A 24256-nucleotide genomic window follows, 5' to 3' on the forward strand; every position below is an offset into this window, starting at 1 on the left:
CTCTGTTTTCTAACTTTTCCCCTAGGTTCAGTTCTTTCTCCCACTCTTTTCGTCTTGTATATTAAATTTATTCTAGCATAAAGGGACCTTTGGTCCAACAGACAATAATCTAATTTAAACAAAAAAAAAAAGAAAAAAAAGGTACTTCATCTCTGTCAAACAAATTAATGAATATAAACTGAAGATGTCACTAAGAAAGCACTTATGTCGCCATATGTCTATGTTAATAAAAGTTATAGTTCACGAACTTTTGTATTTTAATAGTGCTATCACTATAAAAGCCAACAATTTTAATTTTAAATTAGCTGACCAAACATTAGAATCAAATTATCATAGTGTGATACTTTTATATGATTTTCCTCATATAATTTTTGCAGTTTTATGCTGAATAAATTATACATAAATAATCAATAATGTACAAGAACTCACAGACTTACGTAATACTTAACTTATGCAAATTCGACTTTACATAAGTTTTTGCCGGTGGGTGTAAACTGAAAAAAAAAAAAAAAAAATGTGGAAACATATTTTGCATCTGAAGGGATAAATGGTATTCTGAAAATACAGCAATGTGAACCCAATAACAATTTTTTTTTTTTTTTTTTAATTATTCTTTCCAAGTTCTTGATAGTTGAAAATTTCACTATACAGCAGGCCCTCGTTATAACACGGTTCGCTTTACGCCAATTCGCTATAATGCTGTTTTTGTATTATAACCCATATCTGACTATAACGCTGTCACAAATCACTATAATGCTCTTTTACAGATTACATTTTTTTGGCATATTTAACGAAATCGTTTCATTTGATGGAGTCGATAGCTTGAAAATAAATAGCAAAACAGCATTAAAACATTTCTCGCGATCAGTAAAATTTTCTCGCATTTTAATTTAACTGCAGTACAGTAACTTGTTACGTAGTTCCGAGATCAACATTTTAAAAAATGATCAAGTATATTGCTTGTAATATTTGCGTTATATGCATTTATCCGAAGTCTAGTCATCACTCAGTACAGTATTAGACATCATGCGTAACGGGCAGTTTACTCAAACATTGTATCATAATTAATGCAAGAGCATTTTTGAAGAGCTAATAATGACGGATAAGAATGAAAAAGCAACGTCTGGACGCAGTACAAAGACTACAAATGTAAGAAAAAGACTGAATTTGAAAATTAAATTAGACGTTTGGAAGCAAATCGATTCCAATCAACGACAAGCAGATGTGTGCCATAATTTAGGACTGGCAAGTTTAACTGTAAGAACAATTATAAAAAACAAAGAATTAATTTTAGCAGGGGGAAAGACAACTGTTCCACTGCATGCAACCAGGTCTAGGCCGGCTATTAGGATTGAAATGCAGAGACTTTAACTAATTTTATTGAAGTTAATATCCAATGCAGAATTCAGTTAAATTGAATATAAAAAATAAAACAGAGAGAGAGATTAGCCTATATGATGATCTGAAGAAAACTTACCAAAAAAAAAAAAAAAAATGTGGAACCATTTAATACTAGTAAGGGCCAGTTGAATAGAAACTGCAAGTGCAGATCAAGGAGCCGAAACTTTCAAAAAAGAACTTGTTAAAATTATTGAAGAAGGGTATTAAGTGTTATACTTCTCAATAAGTTTTTAATGTAGATGAAGGACTTTTTTGGAAACAAATGCCTAAAAGAAGTTTCATATTGAAAGAAGAAAAAAACATGCCAGGTTTCAAAACTACGAAGGATCGGCTGACTTTATTGTTGGGTGGTAACGCTTTGGGGAATTTAAAATTAAAACCCCTTTTAGCTTAGCAGGAAAAGGGCTAAAGTACAACCCAAAATCGACACATTTTTCATGATTAAATTCATCAATTAGATTAAATAAATTAAAATCAATTTAGATCAATTAAATTCATGATTTTAATTGGAATTTTAAGTTTAATTTTGATACATAAGTAGTTATGTATAATTATATACGTATGTAATAATTATACGTATAATTATATACGTATGTAATGTAAAATATTTTATATGTACAAATATTTGAATATTAAATATTTTGACCGACATTTGTGCATCTTTTCACTACTGTTTATTATTGATTAGGCAATATCCTATGGCACTAACCACAACTCACAAATACATATGTTACCTTATGGGAATGCGGCGCTAGCTTAGTGCGGATTCACTTAGCACTCTGTTTTTCCAGAACGAATTATCAGCATTAAGCGGGAGTCACCTGTATTACTAAGCTATTTATCTCTCTAAAAGGTCATATTTATAATGGAAATTGCACTATCCTTTCATCGTTATCATATGTTTTCGTTACACGAATCAATTTTGAACACCTTTGTGATATTTTTCTAAAGCACATTTCTGGAGGACACGACCATAAAACAATAAAAAATTTGCACTTTCCAGTTTATTGGGCTTTTCTGTTAGTGCATCTAATTATAAGCGGGTAGTATACGCAATCTTATTGCATTTGCAATAATACTGATAAATGCAATTGTGTGGGTTTTATGTTATTATGGTGAAATGTGTTACCTCTTGCCATTTTATAAATATCTTTTAACTTTCATTAGTCTCAAGGTTTCTGCCCCAATTTTTGACACTCACTCCTTAGCTATCTTCGCTCACCTCTTAGCTTTTCAGAGTTTTATTACACTTTCTATATCTTTCCTTATCCCTAATTTCCCTACTTTAAAAGACTTGAGTGTTTGGCACTCAACTCTTTTTAAAGTAAAGAAATTGAAGGTGTGGCCTAATTATTGCTTTATCAATGGAATAATCACCTATGTGCCTCTACCGAAAAGTTATACGCACATGCACAATAAGACAACAGGGAGAACTACACCTTACATAATATCATTCTTCACTTACATACCTTTACTTTGTATCTTGAACTGTTTGTTAAAATTTGTTTTAATTATATATACATATATTGCATCCCCATAGGCTATTTTAGCAGCTTGGCTGAACTACTCAGCAAACTTTATATCAGACTGTATAACTACTTATTAAAATAATTTTTTTCACTAATTTTCATTAAATATCTTGAGTTTTTTGCTACCTAAATGGTATGCTATACTAGGATTACTGGTGTAGAAATGCAAGATCTTGCATTTTCTAATGTTATGGGGGTTTGATGGCGCATAAGCTACTCTGGCTATAATGCTTCTAATGTTATACTTCAACTTCCATTTTTCAGTCCATCCAAATAACCTGTATAATCTTTAATTCAATCTCTACCATTCAACCATCCTTTTATCTTCAATAGCAACTCATAAGGCGTGATGTAATTGAATGTCAGGAGTGAGAGTGCAGTAACTAACACACACACACACACACAGTGCAGAGCAGGCCTGAACCATGATTCGTTCGTTGGACTGCAACTCAAGCTTGTGATTATTAAATGATTAACAATTGTACTCATGATTTGTTATAAAATCCTCTGACCTGGTGGTCGTGCCAGAATATAACAAAAAACTATATCAAAACCTTTCCTTAGATTTAGGTAAATTAAGTCAAAATTATTCTTTAAATCCTGTTCTTCTGAGACGGATTATAATAGCTAATCAGATAATCTCAATGTATTAATGGCATGCCATTATTTCCTTACTTAAGTAATAATTATATATTAATTAATACTTGAGTATTCATTAATTCTTATTAATTACTAATTACTTAAGTAAATTTATATAAGTAATAATTAATCTTCCATTAGGAACTTCACCTGAATCCAAAGTCTCTCTCTCTATCTCTCTCATTAAAATAATTAAAGGTTTGATAATCTTTAGTTATTTTCCTGTTTCCTTTAATATAAATGGTCAGATTCTATCAGCTTATGTTCACTTTTAATTGTGATAATTTCTTTTCCAGTTTTTTTTAAATTGACAAAATGATTCAACTCCCAATTAAGCATTGGTTTCCTCAAGTCTAAAATCTTCGTATGTGAAGAAAAATATTTATTTAGCTTATCAGTAACCAATTTGGGGTCATCAACACATGACAAGCAAGCCAATATGGTTCTTTCTTTTCCTTCTAGTGTTCGTAAGCAAAGAATTCATTACTACTGTTCTTTGCACCGTTAACCAGACTTCTCTCACCTACTTTAACAATTTAAATCCTAAGTAACATTTCTACAGACTAATTCTTGCATCAGAATTCTTCATTATTTCCCATAATACTTCTCATTTTTTATGATGATTCTGTATAAGCTTACTTGCTTGCACTATCTTTGTAATACGAATACTTAGTATCATCACCCTTATATCAGCTCTGTCTACACCTCATGAATTTGCAAATAGAACTGAGATATAAAATAAAATTTTGGATGCACTATTCTTGTTTATACATACGAGAAGTATAGCAAATAAATTTGATGAAGTAGCGGTGAAATCATGCTGTGAAATAAAATGGGTGGAGAAAAATATCTGAAATGATGATGAATGCATTACAAAATGTATAAATGGCATTTCAGGAAGGCAAGTTTTTTGTGAACTGTTTGAAGAGCATACATTAAATTATGGTGACAAATAGGTGGTGCTCCAGTAAATTGTAATAATTAAAGTAGGAACTCTGTCTATGCTTATAGTTATATGCTTATATTTCATATACAGGAAAAATGTTCCTATCTTAATTATATAATTCCCTGCATGGCAAACTTGCTTCAATTCTTGCATTACTAATTAGTAGATAGTTTAACCTAGGTAGGAGAACATTCCAAGAAATATACATGAAAAGCTTTATTAAAGAGTTCCAATTTTTATTTTCTCATATCTTCTAAGTGCAGTGTTTCTTGCAATCTGCATGTGATTCGAATAACTTTAATTATTAATGATCAATGCCATAATAGAGACCACTTAAAATTTTTTGCTGAATTCAGCAAAGATCTGCCACCTTATACATTATATAAATTAAACTTGAAAGATCTAAATGTAATGCTTACTTCAAATTGTCTGGATACTCCTCAAGGGTAGCTTCTATTAACTGAAGTGCTTCATTATATTGCTTCTGAGCAGACAAAAGTAGAACTAAAAGATGAAGAGAATGCATGTGCTCTGCTTGCAAATGTAATGCCATCTTTGCATGTAAAACAGCTTCAGAAAGCTAGTTCAAGACAAAAAGTATGAAATACAATGCTATACAGTAATTAAATTATAAAAATTTAGGAAAAATATATTATATTATCCTAGAGACAAATATACTTTGCATATAAAGAAAATAATTCTCTATATTATGAACTAATAAAATTTATTGTAATTTTGAAAACTAATTAATTACAAGCTAGACATTCCAAGATTTACTTCAATTCATTCTGTGGCAAATTAACTGCTATATCATTAAATTGCAGGCAAAGGTTTTTACGGCTCCGGAAAATAGAAGTTTTTTCATATTTTTGCTGTTTTATTGACTTAAATTGGCATATTAATTTATTTTCTTGAAGTAGATTTATATTCCTAGTATGATAGTTAGTTTAATTTTTAGCTTCGATAAAGATTTGTAGGTTATTACTTATTATCGGTAAGGGTATCCAATCCACGTGTTTTACAAGTGTTTAGCTATATGTAGCCGCTTTGACTTAATTGTTATATTAAATTATTTTCTCTAAGTAGTTTATAGACCTGGTCAAGATCCTTGGTTTATTCTGAATTTAGATAGCGAGGTTTTGGAAGTTAATTAATACTTAGTATCCATATATTTACCGTTCATAACTTGCCGCCATTGTTATACAATACAACGTTATATCCTGTACTAGACAGCGTTAACTTAGTATAGTGTTATCGATTAATCAGTAAAATTTATTAATCTTGTTAAACTTCATTATCAATTAAATTGTACTTTTTTTTTAACTAGATCCATATAACAACTTAGATTTTACAAACATAACATTATTAATTAATACATAACTTGATACGGAAGTTATATAACGAAAATTGGAGATAATACTCGATACTGAAAAAAAAAAAAAATACACACACACACACACACACACACACACATATATATATATAGTGTTATAACTGCATTGGGATATAAGTTTAGTGTTATAATTTTGTACTGAAATTGAATTTAATTGAAACGAAATCATGACTTAGACCAGAGCAGCAAAGCAAAAGGCTCAAGCTAATGGGAGTGCTGTGACTCAGGGGAGAACTAAGGAGGGCAGTTGCCCTCTGAATCACAGCCTGTTAAAATGCATTGCTTGCTTGACGTTTGTGGAGCAATCAGGTACAGGAAATGATTTGCAAAGAGGAATGTCTTTGCTTGTGCGGTAAGAAGTGTGAGGAAATCAGGCGACAACACAGCGTTGTTATGGGCCTATATGAGAGCTTGAAGGACAGGGTGGATGCCCTCAAAGCATTTAAATTGAGGGCCCATCAAGCTCTCAGCTGCCCACATCAATTCCAGAGCTTGCACTTGAACATCACACAACACAGCAGTAACCCCCCAAGGCAGAATGTGCTGGTCCCACAGGAACTAGTAGTTGTCAGTGATTCTATTGTCAGGGAAACGGGGAACATATTGTTTAAAAAGGATAGGTGGAACAGGACCAAGGCATGCCTGCCAGGGGCAAGGATTGATGACGTTGTAGGGCAGATATCATCTTTTAAGGACACAAAAGGTGATATTGTTGTACACTTTGGCACTAATGATATTAAGAGTAGGAGACCGGCAGAATTACTTAACAAGTACAGGTCACTGTTGAAAAAAAGTTGTGAATTAGGTTTGAAATTTAAAGTGTCTGCAATTCGGCAAAGACACAATAAGAGGAGGTATTTGATGAGAGCTTTGTCAATCAATTTGGCCATGGAGAGATTGTGCAAGACTCAAGGCATAGAATTTTTCTCAGCCTGGTCTGTGCTTGTTAACAGGCGAGACGGCTTCTACAGGGATGGGATACACGCAATTAGAAAGGGTGCAAGAATATTTGCTAATGCTATCGAGGCAGTGTTAAGTGGGTCGGGAAACTGCTAGCTTGTGGGGGATACATGGTCTAATAGATTAACAATAGCTGCTGGCCGAGGTGAAACTGATTCTTGCACTGCTTCTATTGTAATGAGCAGCATCCTAGACAGCAAGATGCATGGCATTTCAGAGACTGCTGGGAGTCATCACGGTACAAGTAAACACATGGGTTGTGTTAGGGTAGCTAAGAATAGGAACAGGTGCGTGTATACTTGCATGTACACCAATGCTAGGAGTTTGGGTTTTTTTTTTTTTTTTTTTGATTTGGTAGTTGTTGGCGCATCGGCTTCTGTGGCCATATTGCACCTCCCAAGGTTTTTGCAGTACTTTGATCCAAGCCCGAGGCGGGAATCGAACCCGCGACCTTTGGGTTGCCGGGCAGGTACTTTACCCACTCGGCTAGCCCGGTCGGCAGGAGTTTGGTAAATAAATTTGATGAATTTGAGGTGTTGGTCAAAACATCAAAGGCAGATATTGTTGGGATATCAGAGACGTGGTGTCACACAGATATAAGGAATGCAGAACTGGAATTTGGGGAGTAAAATGTGTACAGGAAGGATAGACAGGACAGGAAGGGAGGACGGGTTATGCTATTAGTTAAGAAACACAAAATCCAAGGAAGTGCAGCCAGTCGACATCAGTGGACAGTGCAGTGTCGAGTCAGTTTGGTGTGACATAAGCATTGGGAGATCAAAATTGAGAGTAGGAGTGTCTATAGGCCTAACGACTCTGATGACTATAATAAGAAACTCTACAGGGAAATAGAGTTAAGGGGAAGTCTTGTCTGCTCAATTTGATTGGATACTATGACGTGGTCACAAAGCAACTGGATGCAGGGAATAACTTTAATATCATATATTTGGATCTTAGAAAGGCTTTTGATACTATTGCACATGGAAGACTGATGCACAAATTCGAGCAGTGCGGCATTGGATACAAATTGCTGCTATGGATAAAGGGATGATTGAGTAGGAGAAGACAGAGTGGTAATCAATGGACACTGCTGAAGTGGACTAATGTTTTTAGTGGAGTCCCTCAGGGTTCAGTGTTGTTTTCTGTATTTATAAATGATATTGATGATGGTATATCAGACTTAATGTCCAAGTTTGCAGGGTTCTTAATGACACTAATGACAGTACACTGCTGCTGCAACAGGATCTAGAAAAGTTGAGCAGATGGGCTGAGAGGTGGCAAATGAAGTTCAACATTGACAAATGTAAAGGTAACTACATATGGGAAGCAGTAACCCCAGAGTAACGTATCAACTCTGTGGTACTACACTGACAATTGTAGAGAATTGAAAGGACCTGGGGGTAATTGTGCAGGCAGATATGAAGTTCTCTGAGCAGTGCAGACGGTCTGCAAGAGTAGCTGCTCATGGTGTCTTGTCAATGATATACAGGAATTTTTCTAGCAGGGATAAGGAGGTGATTATCCCCTTGTATAAGCGATGGTCAGGCCACATCTTGAGTACTGTATACAGGTCCGGGGGCCCTCATTTTAAGAAGGATGTAGAGCTGTTGGAACAAGTACAGAGAAGGGCAACAAGATTAGCGAATGGAACAAAGGGTTGCTCTTACAAAGTTTTGTAATTTACAGTGTTTGGAGACTAGGCACCTGCGAGGTGATCTGATTGAGGTGTATAAGGCCTTGAATGGGTTGAGCACGCTGAATTTTGATGGGATCCTTCCACTTGTTCAGATTACGAACCTAAGGAGGCATAAATTCAAATTAAGAAAGGACAGATGTAGAATAGATGTGCGGAAATTTGCCTTTAGCCAACGGGTGGTTAATTGCTGGAACAAACTTCCATCTGTCGTTGTGGAAGTTGATAGGTTGAATAAATTTAAGGAGGAACTGGACAGGCATTTAGAGGGAATGGTGTGATTTTTTTTTTTTTTGGCTGATGCTCTATAAGCTCATACACTTGCTTTCTTGCATCATATGCCACTACTACTACTAATGCAGTATGGAATTTGGACTCTTAACACAGTCCAAATTCCATCCGGATATCACTGCTGAATTCTCGGTTGCCACAAAGAGCTTGATATTATCCTTGTACATTAGGTAGGAGGGGTGAACAGGTCTTACTTTCCTCCTTTGAGGGTATATCCCTTAAGCTGTCCCTTTTATTTGTTTTTTTGCAGATGATTAAAAATGTTAGCATATGTATATGACATGCATTGCACTTTGATTACTTCATTGAAATAGCACTGACCCTGTCTGTGCTATTGCAATTGAATTGGTTATAAAATTTCATTAATATTTATTCCAGGAAAAATACATACTTGAAATTCTTTTTATATGCAAGATATCACTTTTTTTTTTTAAAGTATGGTGTGTTCCCTAACATTGTTTATGCAAACTGAAGGAGGATATAAAGTGAGATCTTCACCACACATAAGTGATTAATTCATGGTATCAAACGAAGTTCACTTTCAGAACTACTTCATAAGAGCATTTTCCTCCTACTGCTAGAAGAGATTCCTATTCTCTACAAGTGTGCAATAATTAAGTATTTGCATTCAGGATTAGCCTCTATATGCTCATTTTGCTCAAATGCATGTTTTTACAAGTACTAAACATAGAGGGATATAGCTGGTTATTATAAGGTGAGAAATTTGCTTCCACACACTTATATTTCTGCAGCTCAGTGTGATTAGATGTAGCGACATGTATGTTTTATAAATAAAACAGCTTGTCCCAACTTTGTACTGATATATAAATATCAATACTACACTACACAGTGATTGTGCTGAACAAAGTGACTGTTCTGTACTTTAAGTTAACACTAAGTTACTTGGCAAACAGTTTACTTTGTTATACCAGTGTTTTATACCAGCTTTTCTTAAATGGTTATACCTACTTTTAATAGTCTCCACTATAATTACTTATAGTAGCTTCTTGCAATAATGTTTTCTTGTTCACCCAATGGGTGTGCCTGCTTTTACTTGAAGACTGACAGACAACAGTTTAAAAAAAAATTACTTAGCACATTTTCTAAACAGCAGCTCAGGAGATAATTTGCATTCCTTGGTTCACATATATAGACAAACCATGGTACATCTTTCGCCGTACAGCAGATGGAGCAGTTGGGAGCAACTACATTTTGATTATTTTGGTTTCTGACTGCCATTTACAGGTGATAATTAGAATTTAGAACAGAGGCTAACCAAGTGAAATTTGTCACATTAAAGCAAGTTAATTGTCACATGTACAATGCATTATTGGTTACATTAATGCACTGCACATCTCTTGGAAAAAGCAAAAAAATGTCATGAAAGTGAATAAACATATTCATAACAGCATCTGAAGCTTTGGGAACTATCTATGTTAAAATTTTTAAAGCTAATTGGATAGATAACAGTTTAATTCAGGTTTGCAGAGACATTACAAAAAAAAAAAAAAAAACATAATCAGTAATGATACTGTATTCAGTTTAAGAATACTAATTTAAATAGCTGAAAATTGTATATGATGTTTCAGTATGTAATTACCATGGATGGTAATGGTCACTATTTATTAACTGCCTCATGCTTTGTAAATGAGGAGAAAGTAATTTTGAAAAATACTAAAAATGGTGATAACAGACAGAGTGATTGCACAAAAACAGTAAATTAACAATGAACCCATAAATAAATATGATTTACTGTTTTAAGGAGGTATCTTTTAAGTTAGTTTACTGTTTTAAGGTTTCCCAAAAAACCTCTCTAAATTTTTTCAATCTATACATAAGAGAGGAAAACAGGCTAATCTATGATTCCCACCCATCAACTCACTTCACTATCTATCAAATAGGAGTATTTTCACATTCTGGATTGTCATTTCTAACATTCCATCCTTCCTAAAAACATCTAATCACATGGGTAGGTTTGTTTAGAATTTGCACAACTAAAGCCACAAGGCATCAGTATATCATATAAATTGCATATATTCCATTGATCAGCTTGCTTGTTTTGAAAAACTCATTTTCAGGAGAGAACAAACCAACCAACTCTTGCATGAGACAAATTCACTCAATCAGTCTGAAAAAAGGCCATACACATTCTGTCATCCCAATAGGATTATTTCTCTACTTTAGTTTTTAACAAGAATTAAACCTAACCCTCTTCCACACTGTGAATGAGCAGTGATGCTAGTGATCAGATTACCTAAAAAAAAAATCACTGATTGACTGACCACCATCTATTCATAGTTTAACTCAGTATTAGTCCAAATTTTCTTCTTGAGTTATTCCCTTAATTTTATTCCCTGGAACAACCTTTCTCCATATGTATTTCTCAAAAATACAATAGCTAAACTAAACTAAATAATTAAATTAAAGTATATGATGGCAAGCTTCTTCTGGCCTTTGAACCCTAGCAATACTAGAGTACTGTGAGTGAATAACAGGTTGAGAGCTGATTATAAAACAAAAATATAAATGAATAATTAAATCTATATCATATCTGAAATAACAGCCAAGTTATTTTGTTATTTGCTTTTTAGGAGCATTAGCAACTAAGGCCATATTGCTCCGGGATATGCGGTGGTCATTCCCTGACCTTTCCGCATCCTCCGTATTTGGTGGTGACGGGCTCGAACCCCGGTCTAATCAAGAAGCGTGTGCTACGCACTGCTGCTCCTTCCCACCTGGCTACGGAGGCGCCAAAAATAAATAACAGCCAACTATTCAATTGTAAAGCAAAATAGGAACACCCATAAGATTTTGATTCTTATCAGTAATTCAAGCGAATAAACAGTCAATCCCCATCCCTGACAGTTTTAGGCTTACCTCTTGTAATCCTAAAATGTGGTTTACTTCTTGTCCTGACAACCCATAAAGGTGATCTCCGATTTCTAAAAATAAGGACTTAGCAACATCCCCTACTTCTCATAGAAAAAACCTGAATTTCTTTAACAATCAGAGGTCACCTTTGTTTATTGGAAAACTTTCAGGAATATAAAAATACGATAAAGGGGTAATACTGTGAAGGTTTTTCATATGAATAAGAAAACCAGTTCAAATCAGCTTCGCTGTCATTATAAGATGCATATCATTACTACAGTTCATATATCACTGCCAACCATAGCAATAAGACTCTCCATGGGCATTTCAATTGTGCAGTCAGATATGAAATTCTCTGACGAGTGCAGACATGCTACCAGGACAGCTCATGAAGTTTTGTCAATGATATACAGAAACTTTGCTAACAGGGATAAGGAGGTAATGGTTAGGGTGCATTTTCAGTATTGTATACAGGTCTGGAGGCCTCACTTTAGGAAAGATCTAGATCCGCTGAAATGGGTGCAGAGAAGGGATTGGTGAAGGGAACAAAAAGGGTGCTCTTACCTAGAAAGGCTTCAGTTCTGCAAATTGCAGCTTCTGGAGACTAGGTTCTTGTGGGATGAAATGATCGAGGTGTTTAAGCCCTTGAATGGCTTTCTTCCTCTTGCTGAGAGTACACACATGGAGGGGGGTATAAATTTAAGTTGAGGAAGGATGGTTGCATGACAGATGTGCAGAAATCTGCCTTTGGCCAGTAGGTGGTCGATTATAGGAACAAGTTTCAATCTGTTGTTGTGGAAGTGGATGGTTTGAATAAATTCAAGGAAACTTGACAAATTCTTGGAAAATATGGATGGGTGAAGTGTGTAGTATTTTTTTTTTTTTTTTGGCTGATGCTATATAAGCTTGCTTTCTTGCATCATTTGCCACTACTATTATTACCTTGGTGATGTGAAATAAAGCAACATAAAAGGCAATTTACTGAAATTTTTCATTGAAAAATTTTAATCCCAGTGGCCTTGGAATGGATTAAGCCTTTAACACATTTCATATACTAAATTAATAATAATTTTAGTTTACAATTGTTTTCTTGGACTCATAAGATTGTTAATCCAGGGAAAAGTGTACATTGTATTCAGATGATATAACTGCACTGAAAGAGTTTCCAAAAGTAGAAGGTACAGAGGCAGATCATGTCCATGTGCAAATGGTAGATTTGGATATGAAATGTCCTTTTTATTTTTAGTGTTACAGTTTTGAACTTTGGATAAGTAGAAACATCACTCATACACATTCATCTCCTCAACTGTTCAACATTATGGAAAACTTCGTATACACCCCTTCGGCACTAGAAAATATACACAATACTCCTATTTAACAAGTTATAATTTTTTTTTCCTTTGCTGTTTTTGTAAGAAAGCTGCCACAGGTGTAATAGAAGGTGTCAGAAAAGTAGAATGGCAACAAGAGGCTTTGTAAAGCAAAGCCTCTTGTTGCCATTCTACATAAAAAAAAAAACACCTTGTGTAATTTGATGCATGTTCCTGCTAATAAGAAATAAATGGTTTTTCTCAACATTGCATTGCGTACATGGTATAAGAATTCAATGAAATTTTGATTATTTAATGAATTCAATAAAAGGGGAGCTTCAAAAGATTTTTTTTAGGGAATTCAAACTTACTGTAATAAATTAAATTACTAATTAATAAATTATTGTAATAAATTAAAAGCACAAAGCAACAAAACATTTTTTGCCTTAATGCAAATGTGTTCATTCAACTGCAGTCAAAAAATGAGTGCTGTAAAAGGAAAGTAGTAGTAGTAGTAGTAGTAGTAGCATGTGATGCAAGAAAGCAAGTGTATGAGCTGCATCAGCCAAAAAAAAAAAAAAAATTCACACAACCATTCCCTCTAAATGTTTGTCCAGTTCCTCCTTTAATTTATTTAACTTATCAACTTCCACAACAACAGATGGAAGTTGTTCCAGTAATTAATCACCCGCTGGCTAAAGGCAAATTTCTGCACATTATTCTACATCTGTCTTTCCTTAATTTGAATTTATGCCCCCTTAGGTGCATAATCTGAACAAGTGGAAGAATCCCATCAGGATTCTTCGTGTAGAATTCAGTGTGCTCAACCCATTCAAGGCTTTATATACCTCAATCAGATCACCACGCAGGTGCCTAGTCTCCAGCCACTGCAATTTGCAGAACTTAACCCTCTCTTGGTAAGAGGATCGCTTCATTCCCCTGACCAATCTTGTTGCCCTTCTCTGTACATGCTCAAGTAAATCTAGATCCTTCCTAAAATGAAGCTTCCAGACCTGTATGCAATACTCAAGGCATGGCTTGACCATTGCCTTATACAGAGGGACAATCACCTTTTCCCTGCCAGCAAAATTCTTATATATCATTGACAAAACCCCATGACAAAGCCCTGGCAGCCTGTCTGCATTGCTCCGAAAACTTCATATTTGACTGCACAATTACTCCCAGGTCTTTTTAATTTTCTACCACCTTAAGTGTAGTACCACACAGTTGGCACGTTCCACTGGGGTTAAGTCTACCCATGTGCAGTACTTTGCATTTGTCAATGTTAAACTTCAGATGCCACCTCTCAAGCCCATCTGCTCAACTTTTCCAGATCCTGTTGCAGTAATGTACTATCATTACTGTCATTAACAACTCTGCCAACCTTTGTATCATCTGCAAACTTATATATTAATCCTGATATATACCTTCATCAATTGATAAATAGAGAAAACAACGTGCCGAATACCGAACCATGGGGGACTCCACTAATAACATTAGTCCATGAAGAGCAGCACCCATTGATTACCACTCTCTGTCTTCTCCCACTCAACTATCCTTTTATCCATTGTAGCAAATTGTCCTTAATGCCATACTGCTCCAATTTTGACAGTAGTCTTCAGTGTGCAACACTATCAAAAGCTTTCCTAAAATCCAAGTACAGTCTGTTCTCGTATAGCACGATAGTTGCGTTCCTAGAAATCCTCGTGCAATGCAAAATCGTGCAATATAAACAACAGGCCCTATGGGAAAAGTAGGGTTAGGTGCCGACCACCCAAGATTGAACATACATTTGGAACCAAAACATTACCAAACACAATAAATAATCGGGTAATTTTAATCGTTATAAAATACGTAAGTATTTTATAACGATTAAAATATGTAATAAAAATAATATTATTTTATAATAAAAAATTTTTAGTATTTTTTAATACTAAAAAAGTATTTTTACTTTTTATTATATTAAATAAAAAGTAAAATAATATTTTACTTTTTAAAATATTTTATAAAGTAAAAAATATTTTTACTTTATAAAATATTTTATATAATATTTTATATTATATAAAAATTATTATATTAAATAAAATAGTCGTAATAAAATACTTACATATTTTATAATACATAAGTATAAATTATGTATATAAAGTGCTTAGCATCATAACGATTAAAGTATAAAGTATATTTAAGTATAAAGTAGATTAAAGTATAAAGTAAGTATAAATTATAATACGTAAGTCGTAATAAAATATTGCTAATGCTTTTGCTTCTATCGTAAGCAAACTTGCTTTTTGTTTGATTTTCTATCCAAAGAGATGACAGCCATTCCATCTGTTCCAATTATTTGTGTCTTAATCTAATGGATTTTAATTACACTTTGAGTTGTTTCCGCTATGAAAGTTGTTTTATTTTCTCTGCATTCTTTGTAATTCTCGGCGTTGCCTCATTTAGGTCTGTAGCACGTGCAATATCATATGGTCTTTCATTTCGCTCAAAGCGTTTCACAATTTCATATTTTTTCTCTATTGACAGAAGCGGATTGGCCATAAGCCTTACGGGGGAAACCACGGTGGGCCAGAGGCCGGTGTGATTTTGGCCATAAACCGTAGTATGAGGCCACTACAAATTTTCCCGGGTAAGAATTTTTGACCCAGTCCGCCTCTGGTTATCGATATTGCTTCTTTTTTTTTTTTTCTCTCTGAATCTGCAGTGTCTTAGCCAGGACGCTTCCTTTTCACACCTTTTAAGTATTTTACTAATTTTTAGGGAATAAAGCACAATTACAAAACGAGGAGGCACGCTTGATACACATAAACAAAGCTGCGCGCGCGTAGCAACTGAATAAACAACACCGTAAAGGCCGAGATACACTATTAACACCTCACATTTTACTAAAGCACATTCTGGGGGTTACTACCATAAAACAATAAAAACAATTTCCAGTTGCGTTTCTGCTAGTGGAATCTGTTATAAACTGGTAGTAAACTCGATCTAATTGCATTTGCGATTATATCGATAGCTGGAATTGTGTTGGCTTTTACGTTATTATGGTGAAATGTGTTTCCCCTTCACTGATATAAAACACAAATACATTTTCACAATCTGTTTCATTCCTATCGTGTTGCGTTCAGTTGGGGTGATTCCGCATTCGACTGCCATTTCTTGTAAACACAAAGGCGAATCGTGTATAAGCGAATTCGGTTCGTGTTATATAAGATAACATTCCCCTATTTATAAATCGTGTATGATCGAATTCGTGTAATGCAAACACGTGTTATACGAGGACCGACTGTATATGATATTAAAATTATTTTTTGCATCCAGTTCCATTGTGACATCATAGTATCCAATCAAATTGGTCAGACAAAACTTCCATTTAACAAACCCATGCTGTGCCTGAACTATAAATGCAGCCTTGTCTAGATGATCCTGCATTGCTTCTTTAACCAGTGATTCCATTATTTTCCCTGGAACAGAAGTTAAACTAACATTTCTGTATTTACTTGTGTCACCCTTTGATCCCCCTTTGTGAATTGAGGAACGCATTTCCACATCTCCAGTCCATGAGGACCTCCCCTGAATCCAAGGAAGCTTTTATAATTATAGCTAAGGGTTTGCTTACTTCCTTTGCTGCTTCCTTTAATATAATTGGATAGATCCTATCCACCCCAGGTGCCTTTCTTATGTTCAATTTCAATGATTTCTCCTCCACTTTGCTCTCATTTATTACAAAATCATTTAGCTCTCTGCCAGAGTTTGATAAGTTTCTGGTCTCCACCTCCCCACAAATAAATTTTCTGTGTCACCTGATAATTTATATGCATTCCATGCATTTTTCTTCTCTGCCACAAGTTTCATTAGTTCATCTGCCATCCATTTAGGCCTAAACCTTGAACAGTATTTCTTAACTGGTATGAAAAGCCTAGTAGCTTCCAAGATTAATTCCTTAAATGCTTCCCATTTAGAATTTGCTGTTGGTAACATCATCAGTTGGTCACTGTATAGAATTTTAAAAAATCTGAGACCACTGTAGTCACCTTTATTAAAGCAAAAACCCTTCCCTTTACCCCTGATGGTAGTTACATCTTAAAGTAAATCCCACATCAGTACACTGTGATCACTGCCACTTAATGGTTCCTTTATATGCAGATTCTTAATTTCTTCTTAAAGAAATTAGATTCTTAAAGAAATAGTTTCTTTATTCCTGTAAAACAACAAATTCTGTTTAACAGAGATTATCTCTCTCTACAAACAGAAAAAAAATTGTTTGTAGAGAGAGAGAGAGAGAGAGAGAGAGAGAGAGAGAGAGAGAGAGAGAGAGAGAGAGAGAGAGAGAGAGAGAGAGAGAGAGAGAGAGAGACCCAAAATAATATATAAATTTTATTGGCACAGTGAAATACAGGTTACAATAGTTAAATGCAGCCTAAGAAATAAATTGCCTTGGCTGTATTTGGATATTGTCATTTGGGGATTACAGAGGCAAAGTAACTGAACAATTATGTAAATATATTGTATAGTCTTTGAACCATAATAATAGTCATTAATGGATAGTATTAAAAATTCATTTTTTAATAAACAGTATGATGGGATAAAAGAAACTTTGAATAATATCTAAAAAAAAAAAAAAGAAAGAATGAATACTACAGAAATATCTGTACTTCAAACAGTTCAAATATTTAACTAGTACATTCTATGATTGATGGAAAAAAATTATATACACTAACCTGTCTTGCATGAGCATAGTGCAATGCCAAAAAAAATTCTGCTAAATGATCATTTGAATCAAGTGATTGTGCCCTAATGAGAAATTTGAAAAACTTATCATGAAACAACATAATACGAGGCAGGATAACATATTTTAAAAAAGTTAAAGAATTCTGAGAAATGAGTATCAGAGCAAAGATATTTTTTATATTTATATAAAAGTTAAGTATACAAAAACATGTAAAAATTTAATATATAGGCTTTTTTTTAATTGGCAAATAAATATTGATATCATACTAAGAATATTAATAAGCTTACAAATGTAATTTATAGTTCAAAATTCAATACTGTTGAACCTGCCAAATCTGGAATCATTATCTGACAATGCCCATCTTCCAGCTATTCTGAGAAAATGGGAAAATTCATCCAACAACCCAAGGAAGGGCAGTTTTACACACAGTTCTCAGGTTGGCCATTTGCTGAAGCATCAGAGCTGACTATGCAAAGTCAAAACTTCAATTCAGAGATAAAAGTTCCATCCACATCAACAAATTTATCTGAAGGCCATAGCATTAGTATTGGCAACGTGATGCAAAAAAGAAAGCTTATTGCCTGCTTCTATCTGTGAACAAAATTTTCAACTCATTGGTAATTACGGATGGGTTACTCTAAGTTTCTAGGTCTTGCAATTAGTACATGAGCATTATACTGACATAAATCATTCACTAACCAACTTTTAGATTTCTGTATTTGTAAACAACTCAATACAGCAACTTTCATCCACTTGTTTCCATACGTGCAGCTTAACAGAAAAGCAACATGGCCAAGAGAACACTGCAGTGAATTAAAATGCAAACAGTCATTATTTATAGAAAAAGGTAAGTGCATTTCTAGATATCTTAACTAGGCCAGGCTGGGCAACTCTTTTGCTATATTAAATACCATGAAATAATTTTATTTTTACTGTACCATAAAATATAATACTTTTTAACATATATGGGGTGGCAATAAAGATCCCAGACTGAAGCTGTTGCAGTCATATTTGATGAGTTTGAAAATAAATGGAAGTGTTATGTATTTCAAGCTTTGTCCAACAGATTTTGTTACAGAGATTGTCCAGCAAGCTAACAGGTTGCAAATAACAACCAGTTTCATTATTAGTGTTAACATTCCATGTAACAATTTTTCTTTGAAGGGTGGAAAATCTGCAACAGAAATGTTCAAAATTTGAAAAAAATTTGATGGTGATGAAACTAAGTCATACCAGTGTGTTTGAATGATAAGTTGTTCAGAAACAGATGGGATGATGTTAGCAATGACCCAAGAAGTGGGTGTCTGTCACCATCCCAAAATGAGGACAAAGTTGCAAATGTTTGGGAAATTGTGGCATTGTCATTTGATCCACAGAATATACTGATATAATCAGCATTATATCCAGCTGATGAGTTGGATATGAATAAGGAGATGATTCGTCAAATTCTACATGAAGATTTAGGAGAAAGGAGGATCCATAAAAATTTGTGCCACAGAGCCTCACAGATCAGCAGAAGGAACAAAGAATGTTATTGTTTAATGTTCATTGGCTTATTTTTCAATTGGGAGGGGAGAATCTACTTGTGTTATTTTTCTTTTTTTAATAAAAGATCAGTTTCCTATCTTACTTTTTTTTTTCTTTTTTTTTGCCTTTTAAAATAATTCTGTATCAGATAATCCAGTTTTATTTTGAAGGTGAAATTGTTTCAATGTCCTTATCCATGTCAGAAACCATTTTCATCAAAAGTTTAAAACATTTGCTGAAACGGGTTGTCTTTAGTATTAGCCAAAGAGTGCAAGGAAGCCATAGCTTTTGATGCACTGGCCATTTGACCTTTGAACTGACCTTTTGTCAAAAAAGACAATAGACAAAATTGATCTTTTCTCTATTGTCTTTTTTTGCACTCACTATTTACAGTACAGCTAGTAAGAATATATATACAGGAATTGTATATAAATTTTTACACAAAATATATAACGAAAATATGCAACACACACTAATGGACACCCATAAACCAAAATGACACTAGTGAGAAAGAGTATAACAGTGCAGTGCATGGGTTTCATGTGTATAATGGCAGACAAAGGAGCCAAATAGATATAGACAACTTTAAATGGCTGTTGTAAGATGACATATTATAGCATAATGAGCTGTATATGAGTGTGTTAAAGGTAGTATATGAAAACTGGAACCACACCAATTAAAGGAAAAGAGCCGAATATCTGTCAGATATCTAAATGAGTTATGGAGTTCAGAAAGTAATGCCAGGTAATATACAGTGTTTAATCCAGACTAGGAAGATTCAAAAAAAAAAAAAAAATTAAAATTTTAAAATAAGATATGACTTGCAGGACATTAAAGATAACTGAAATACAGATAGCTAAACACTGCACAATAAGAACCACACACCACATAGGAAGAATTTTTTTTTTATAATGAAAACTAAAAATACAAAAAGATATATTAGAATCTACTAGCGAACTTAGTACTACTAAGTTCTATCGTAGGTGGATTATGCCTGTTTATGGCACTTGTGTTTGGAAAGGAGAGCAGAGGAATTACAGAAGCCAATTCAGAAGAAAAATGCCCATGGAAGTCTCTACAGAAAAGGCATACAGAAGAAACAGAAAATCTATGAAACAGAGCATGGAGAAACTTTGTAAGAGATAGGTCATTAATTAACTTAATTGCTCTCTTTTGAATAGAGTCAAAGCCTGAGAGAGGTAATGACCACCAGATGTGAGAACAATATCCCATAGTAGGGCAGATTTCAGATTTGTACAGTGAATAGCTATTTGTAAAAAAGAAAAATAACACTGACAGTGAAAGAGAAAACTCAGTTTTTATATGAAGAGGAATAATATTTGTGATAAGCTTATGCCAAAAGAGATTAGAAATAAGGATAATTTCTAATAAAGATATGTGATCTTGTCTAGAAATCTGTGTCATTAAAGACAAGCATAGGACCAGAATTCTTTTCGCAAGATATAAAACAGGACCGAGTTTAATATCAGCAATGATTAATCTTTGCCCCATTGGAGAATTACCTAAAGATTGGCATTTAAGAAATTGGTAGTGAACATTCAAGAAGTTGAAGCTATTTGTGCAGGGCAAAGTTTCTTAAACTGAAAGGTGGAATATGTTTTTCCTTCTGCTATCATCAGAAAACTATGGATAAGATTTCCTGTGAATGGAAAAGGTCCTTAATATACAAGAGGAAGAGAATGGGAGAAAGAACTGAACCTTAGGGAGCATCAGCTCCCTAAGAGAAATCAGAAGACAGAGTGCCATCTACCATCACCCACAATGAGAGATCAGAGAGAAAATTGGAAACCAATTACAAAAAAAGTTGAAAATCCATAATATGGAAGTATATTTAGAAGACCTTAATGCTAAACATGATTAAAAGCCTTTGAAATGTCAAGAGCCACTGATTGAGTTTTACAAACTTTTCCATTGAATTAATCCAAAGATGGATAACATAAGCCAAAATATCACCAGTGGATCAACCCTGATGGAATCCATATTGGTGATCATTGATCAGATGAAGGTTTCAAGATATGAGGTGGCAGTTAAGGGATTTCTCCATTACTTTAGAAAGTGTAGAAGTAGTAGTAAAACAGGATGATAATTGGATGGGAGGCAGTTGTTACCCTTTTTAGTAATTGGCAGTACATGAGCAAATTTCTAGCAGAAGGAAAAACACCAGCAGAATAAAAAATGTGTAAAAAGGCAACACAGAACAGGAGCAAACTCAGGAGCACAGATTGTGAAACAAATGGAGAAATACTATTCAGAACCTGGAGCTTTCTTGGCATCAAGATTGTTCAAAATTCTTCTGATATCCTCTTGATGGATGACACAGTAGGCATCGAGTGGTGATGGTTTACCAAGATCATCAATACAAGAGAGAAGAAAAGAGGGACACTAGTAAGTTGGCTTTATCTTCAGCTGAGGTGGGAATAGAACCATCAGGTTTTAAAATAAGTGCTGGAGTACAGATGAGCAAGAGTTGCAGCCAATAGCTTTAGTAAAAAGATTAGAATTCTAGACTACTGGACAAGAAGCAAGTTTTGTACTCTGAGCCTGTTCAAAATCTAGTTTGGACTGATTAATAACTGTTTTACAATTGATGAAAGCTTTGGTGTAAGCAGGAAATGAACCTGCAGATGTGGAAGCAAGCCAATTGCAATATGTAACAGTCTTATCTCTTTAAGAGCCTTAGCACATTTATTGAAAAACCAAAGTTTAGATAAAGGATAAGATTTAAAGTTGGAGTGTAGAATAAAGGATTTCATTCAGAGAAGAATAATATCAGTGATACAATATGAGGAAACACTAACATCAGAAGATTTAACATGGTAATCCAACTAGGAAAAGGAAGAAAAGGTATCGGTGCATATCATCCTATTTTGTATTCTTATAATGCAAAGCAACATGAGGTTGAAAATGACTACAAGAGAAAGACTATTTGAGAAAAGACTGCCACCAAGTTATAATGTCAGGCACCTGGAGGATCACTCACCTTGACTTGGAAAGCTTGTTTGTGAAAAAAAAAAGTTCAAGAGTGTTGGCTGTATGGCTAGGATTGTCTCATTTTCTGGTAAGTAAGAAAACAATCTGTGTGAAGCCATTAATAATTGCAAAAGCCTCAGCATCTCAACCAGCTGGGTCCATGTGAGTAGAAAAGTGAAGCCAGCTAGAGTTGTAAACATTAACATCACCACGGAAAATTACCTCACTGTTAAGAAAGTTGGATTGAAGAAAGTCAAGTTGCAAAGAGAGGAAGTCAAAGAGCTCCAAGTGATTAGTGGAGTTGGGAGAATGGTAGAGACATAGAGACAGCATCTCAACCAGCATCTCAACCAGCTGGGTCCATGTGAGTAGAAAAGTGAACCCAGCTAGAGTTGTAAACATTAACATCACCACAGAAAATTACCTCACTGTTAAGAAAGTTGGACTGAAGAAAGTCAAGTTGCAAAGAGAGGAAGTCAAAGAGCTCCAAGTGATTAGTGGAGTTGGGAGAATGGTAGAGACATAGAGACAACAGATGAATTTGACACAATGAGGTATAGAGATTTTAAGCCAGAGAAGATCAAAAAGAGGAGATTCCAAATTACTAAGTCTCTGAGAGGGAATATCACAGAAGACACTTGCACAAGTGCCAGTTTTGAAGCAAAAGGAATCATACAGCATATAATTTGGATACCTGAGATGAGTTAAATCGAGCAATAAGTGAGATTCTGTCAACAAGAGCAAGTGGGCTGACTGTAACATAGTAATGGACACCACTGACACTGGAATTGAAATCACATATATTTGTGAAATGAATGAGGAAGTGTTTGGGTGGTTTAGATATTTTTGCAGATTTGGACTGGAGGCCTGCTTCCTTTTGACCGGTCACAGTCTGAGTTCTAGGCTTTGTCATGAGAGAGCCAATATGCTAGACAGTAGAGACTACCTCCTTAGTAGGGATGGTAACTCTAGGCAACTGCCTTTCCCATTTCATTCTTCTCACTATATTCCTGGCCTTCATGAATTCTTCCATCTCTCTCTCTCCCTCCCTCCCCATGAACATTCAAATCTTCTGCAAATGATTATAATACCTTCTTCCAGCATGTTTTGCATTATTTCATCCATCATATCCCAAAATATTCCTGTTTACTTCTCTCATCCATTCCTGCCTGTGACAATAAGCACTTATAACATTAACAACTTCCTTTTCTAGCACTAGTTTTGCCATCACTGACCTATCACTTATCTACTTACTGTCCACTATTTTTATCATTTTTGCATTTGCTATGATACCTACTCCATTTCATTTCTTGAATTACACTGGCCAGTATACCACAACTTATACTCATCTTTGATTTATCTGGCCTTTTCTTGAAGAAGAGGAAAACTGAAGAGAAGAGTGGAAACATGCTATTCCCACTCTTCTCTTCTTCCATGTGTCTGCCAATTGCCAATATGTTGCTTCTTCCTGTCACTGTTCCCACATTCTACATTGCTAGTCTTATCCTCTGGACCACTCTCTTTATCTGCACTCATTCAAGTATAGTGCCAAGACCCTCAATTTCTTTTTGTAGCAATGCCCAGTGCTGTGAGAAAAAAAGCTGGAAGCATCAGCAAGATTTGATTTAGGATTATTCATAGCTTTGGCATTAGTTTTCCAGCTGGCTACTTACCTGATGTCAATGCACCTCCTTTGCCATCTGGCTTGGGATCAGCAATGGTGGAGTTTCTGCTTGAATTTAACGTTATCAATTTTTCCTTTCATAACAATAAACTAGTTAAATATTTCTCATGATAAAGTGTCTTTTATTAGAGTTTTGCTCTCAGCTTGTTTGTTTGTCTGCTTAAGAATTTTCTGGATACACTGGCATCTATGGCCATAATGCACCATATACATGGGTAGAAGTAACCCCAGAGAAACGTTCCAACTCTGTGATACTATACTTAAGGTGGTAAAAAATGAAAAAGAGCTG

At 34.6% G+C, this 24256-nt stretch overlaps 1 protein-coding gene across 2 annotated transcripts in view; it reads right to left on the minus strand.

Annotated features, from left to right (window-relative positions):
• Positions 1-24256, minus strand: part of Ttc7 (tetratricopeptide repeat domain 7) — a 252039-nt gene that overhangs the window by 132725 nt on the left and 95058 nt on the right. For both annotated transcript variants that reach the window (XM_090369480.1, XM_090369481.1), the window contains exons 11-12: positions 17755-17827; positions 4935-5095 (exon numbers count right to left, since the gene is read on the minus strand). In XM_090369480.1, coding sequence (XP_090225606.1) covers positions 4935-5095; positions 17755-17827 — 234 coding nt within the window. The remainder of the gene's footprint in view (positions 1-4934; positions 5096-17754; positions 17828-24256) is intronic.

This window comes from Mastigoproctus giganteus, chromosome 3, assembly GCF_048544385.1.
Source record: "Mastigoproctus giganteus isolate SK-2022 chromosome 3, ASM4854438v1, whole genome shotgun sequence".
NCBI classification, from domain to species: Eukaryota; Metazoa; Arthropoda; class Arachnida; order Uropygi; family Thelyphonidae; genus Mastigoproctus; species Mastigoproctus giganteus.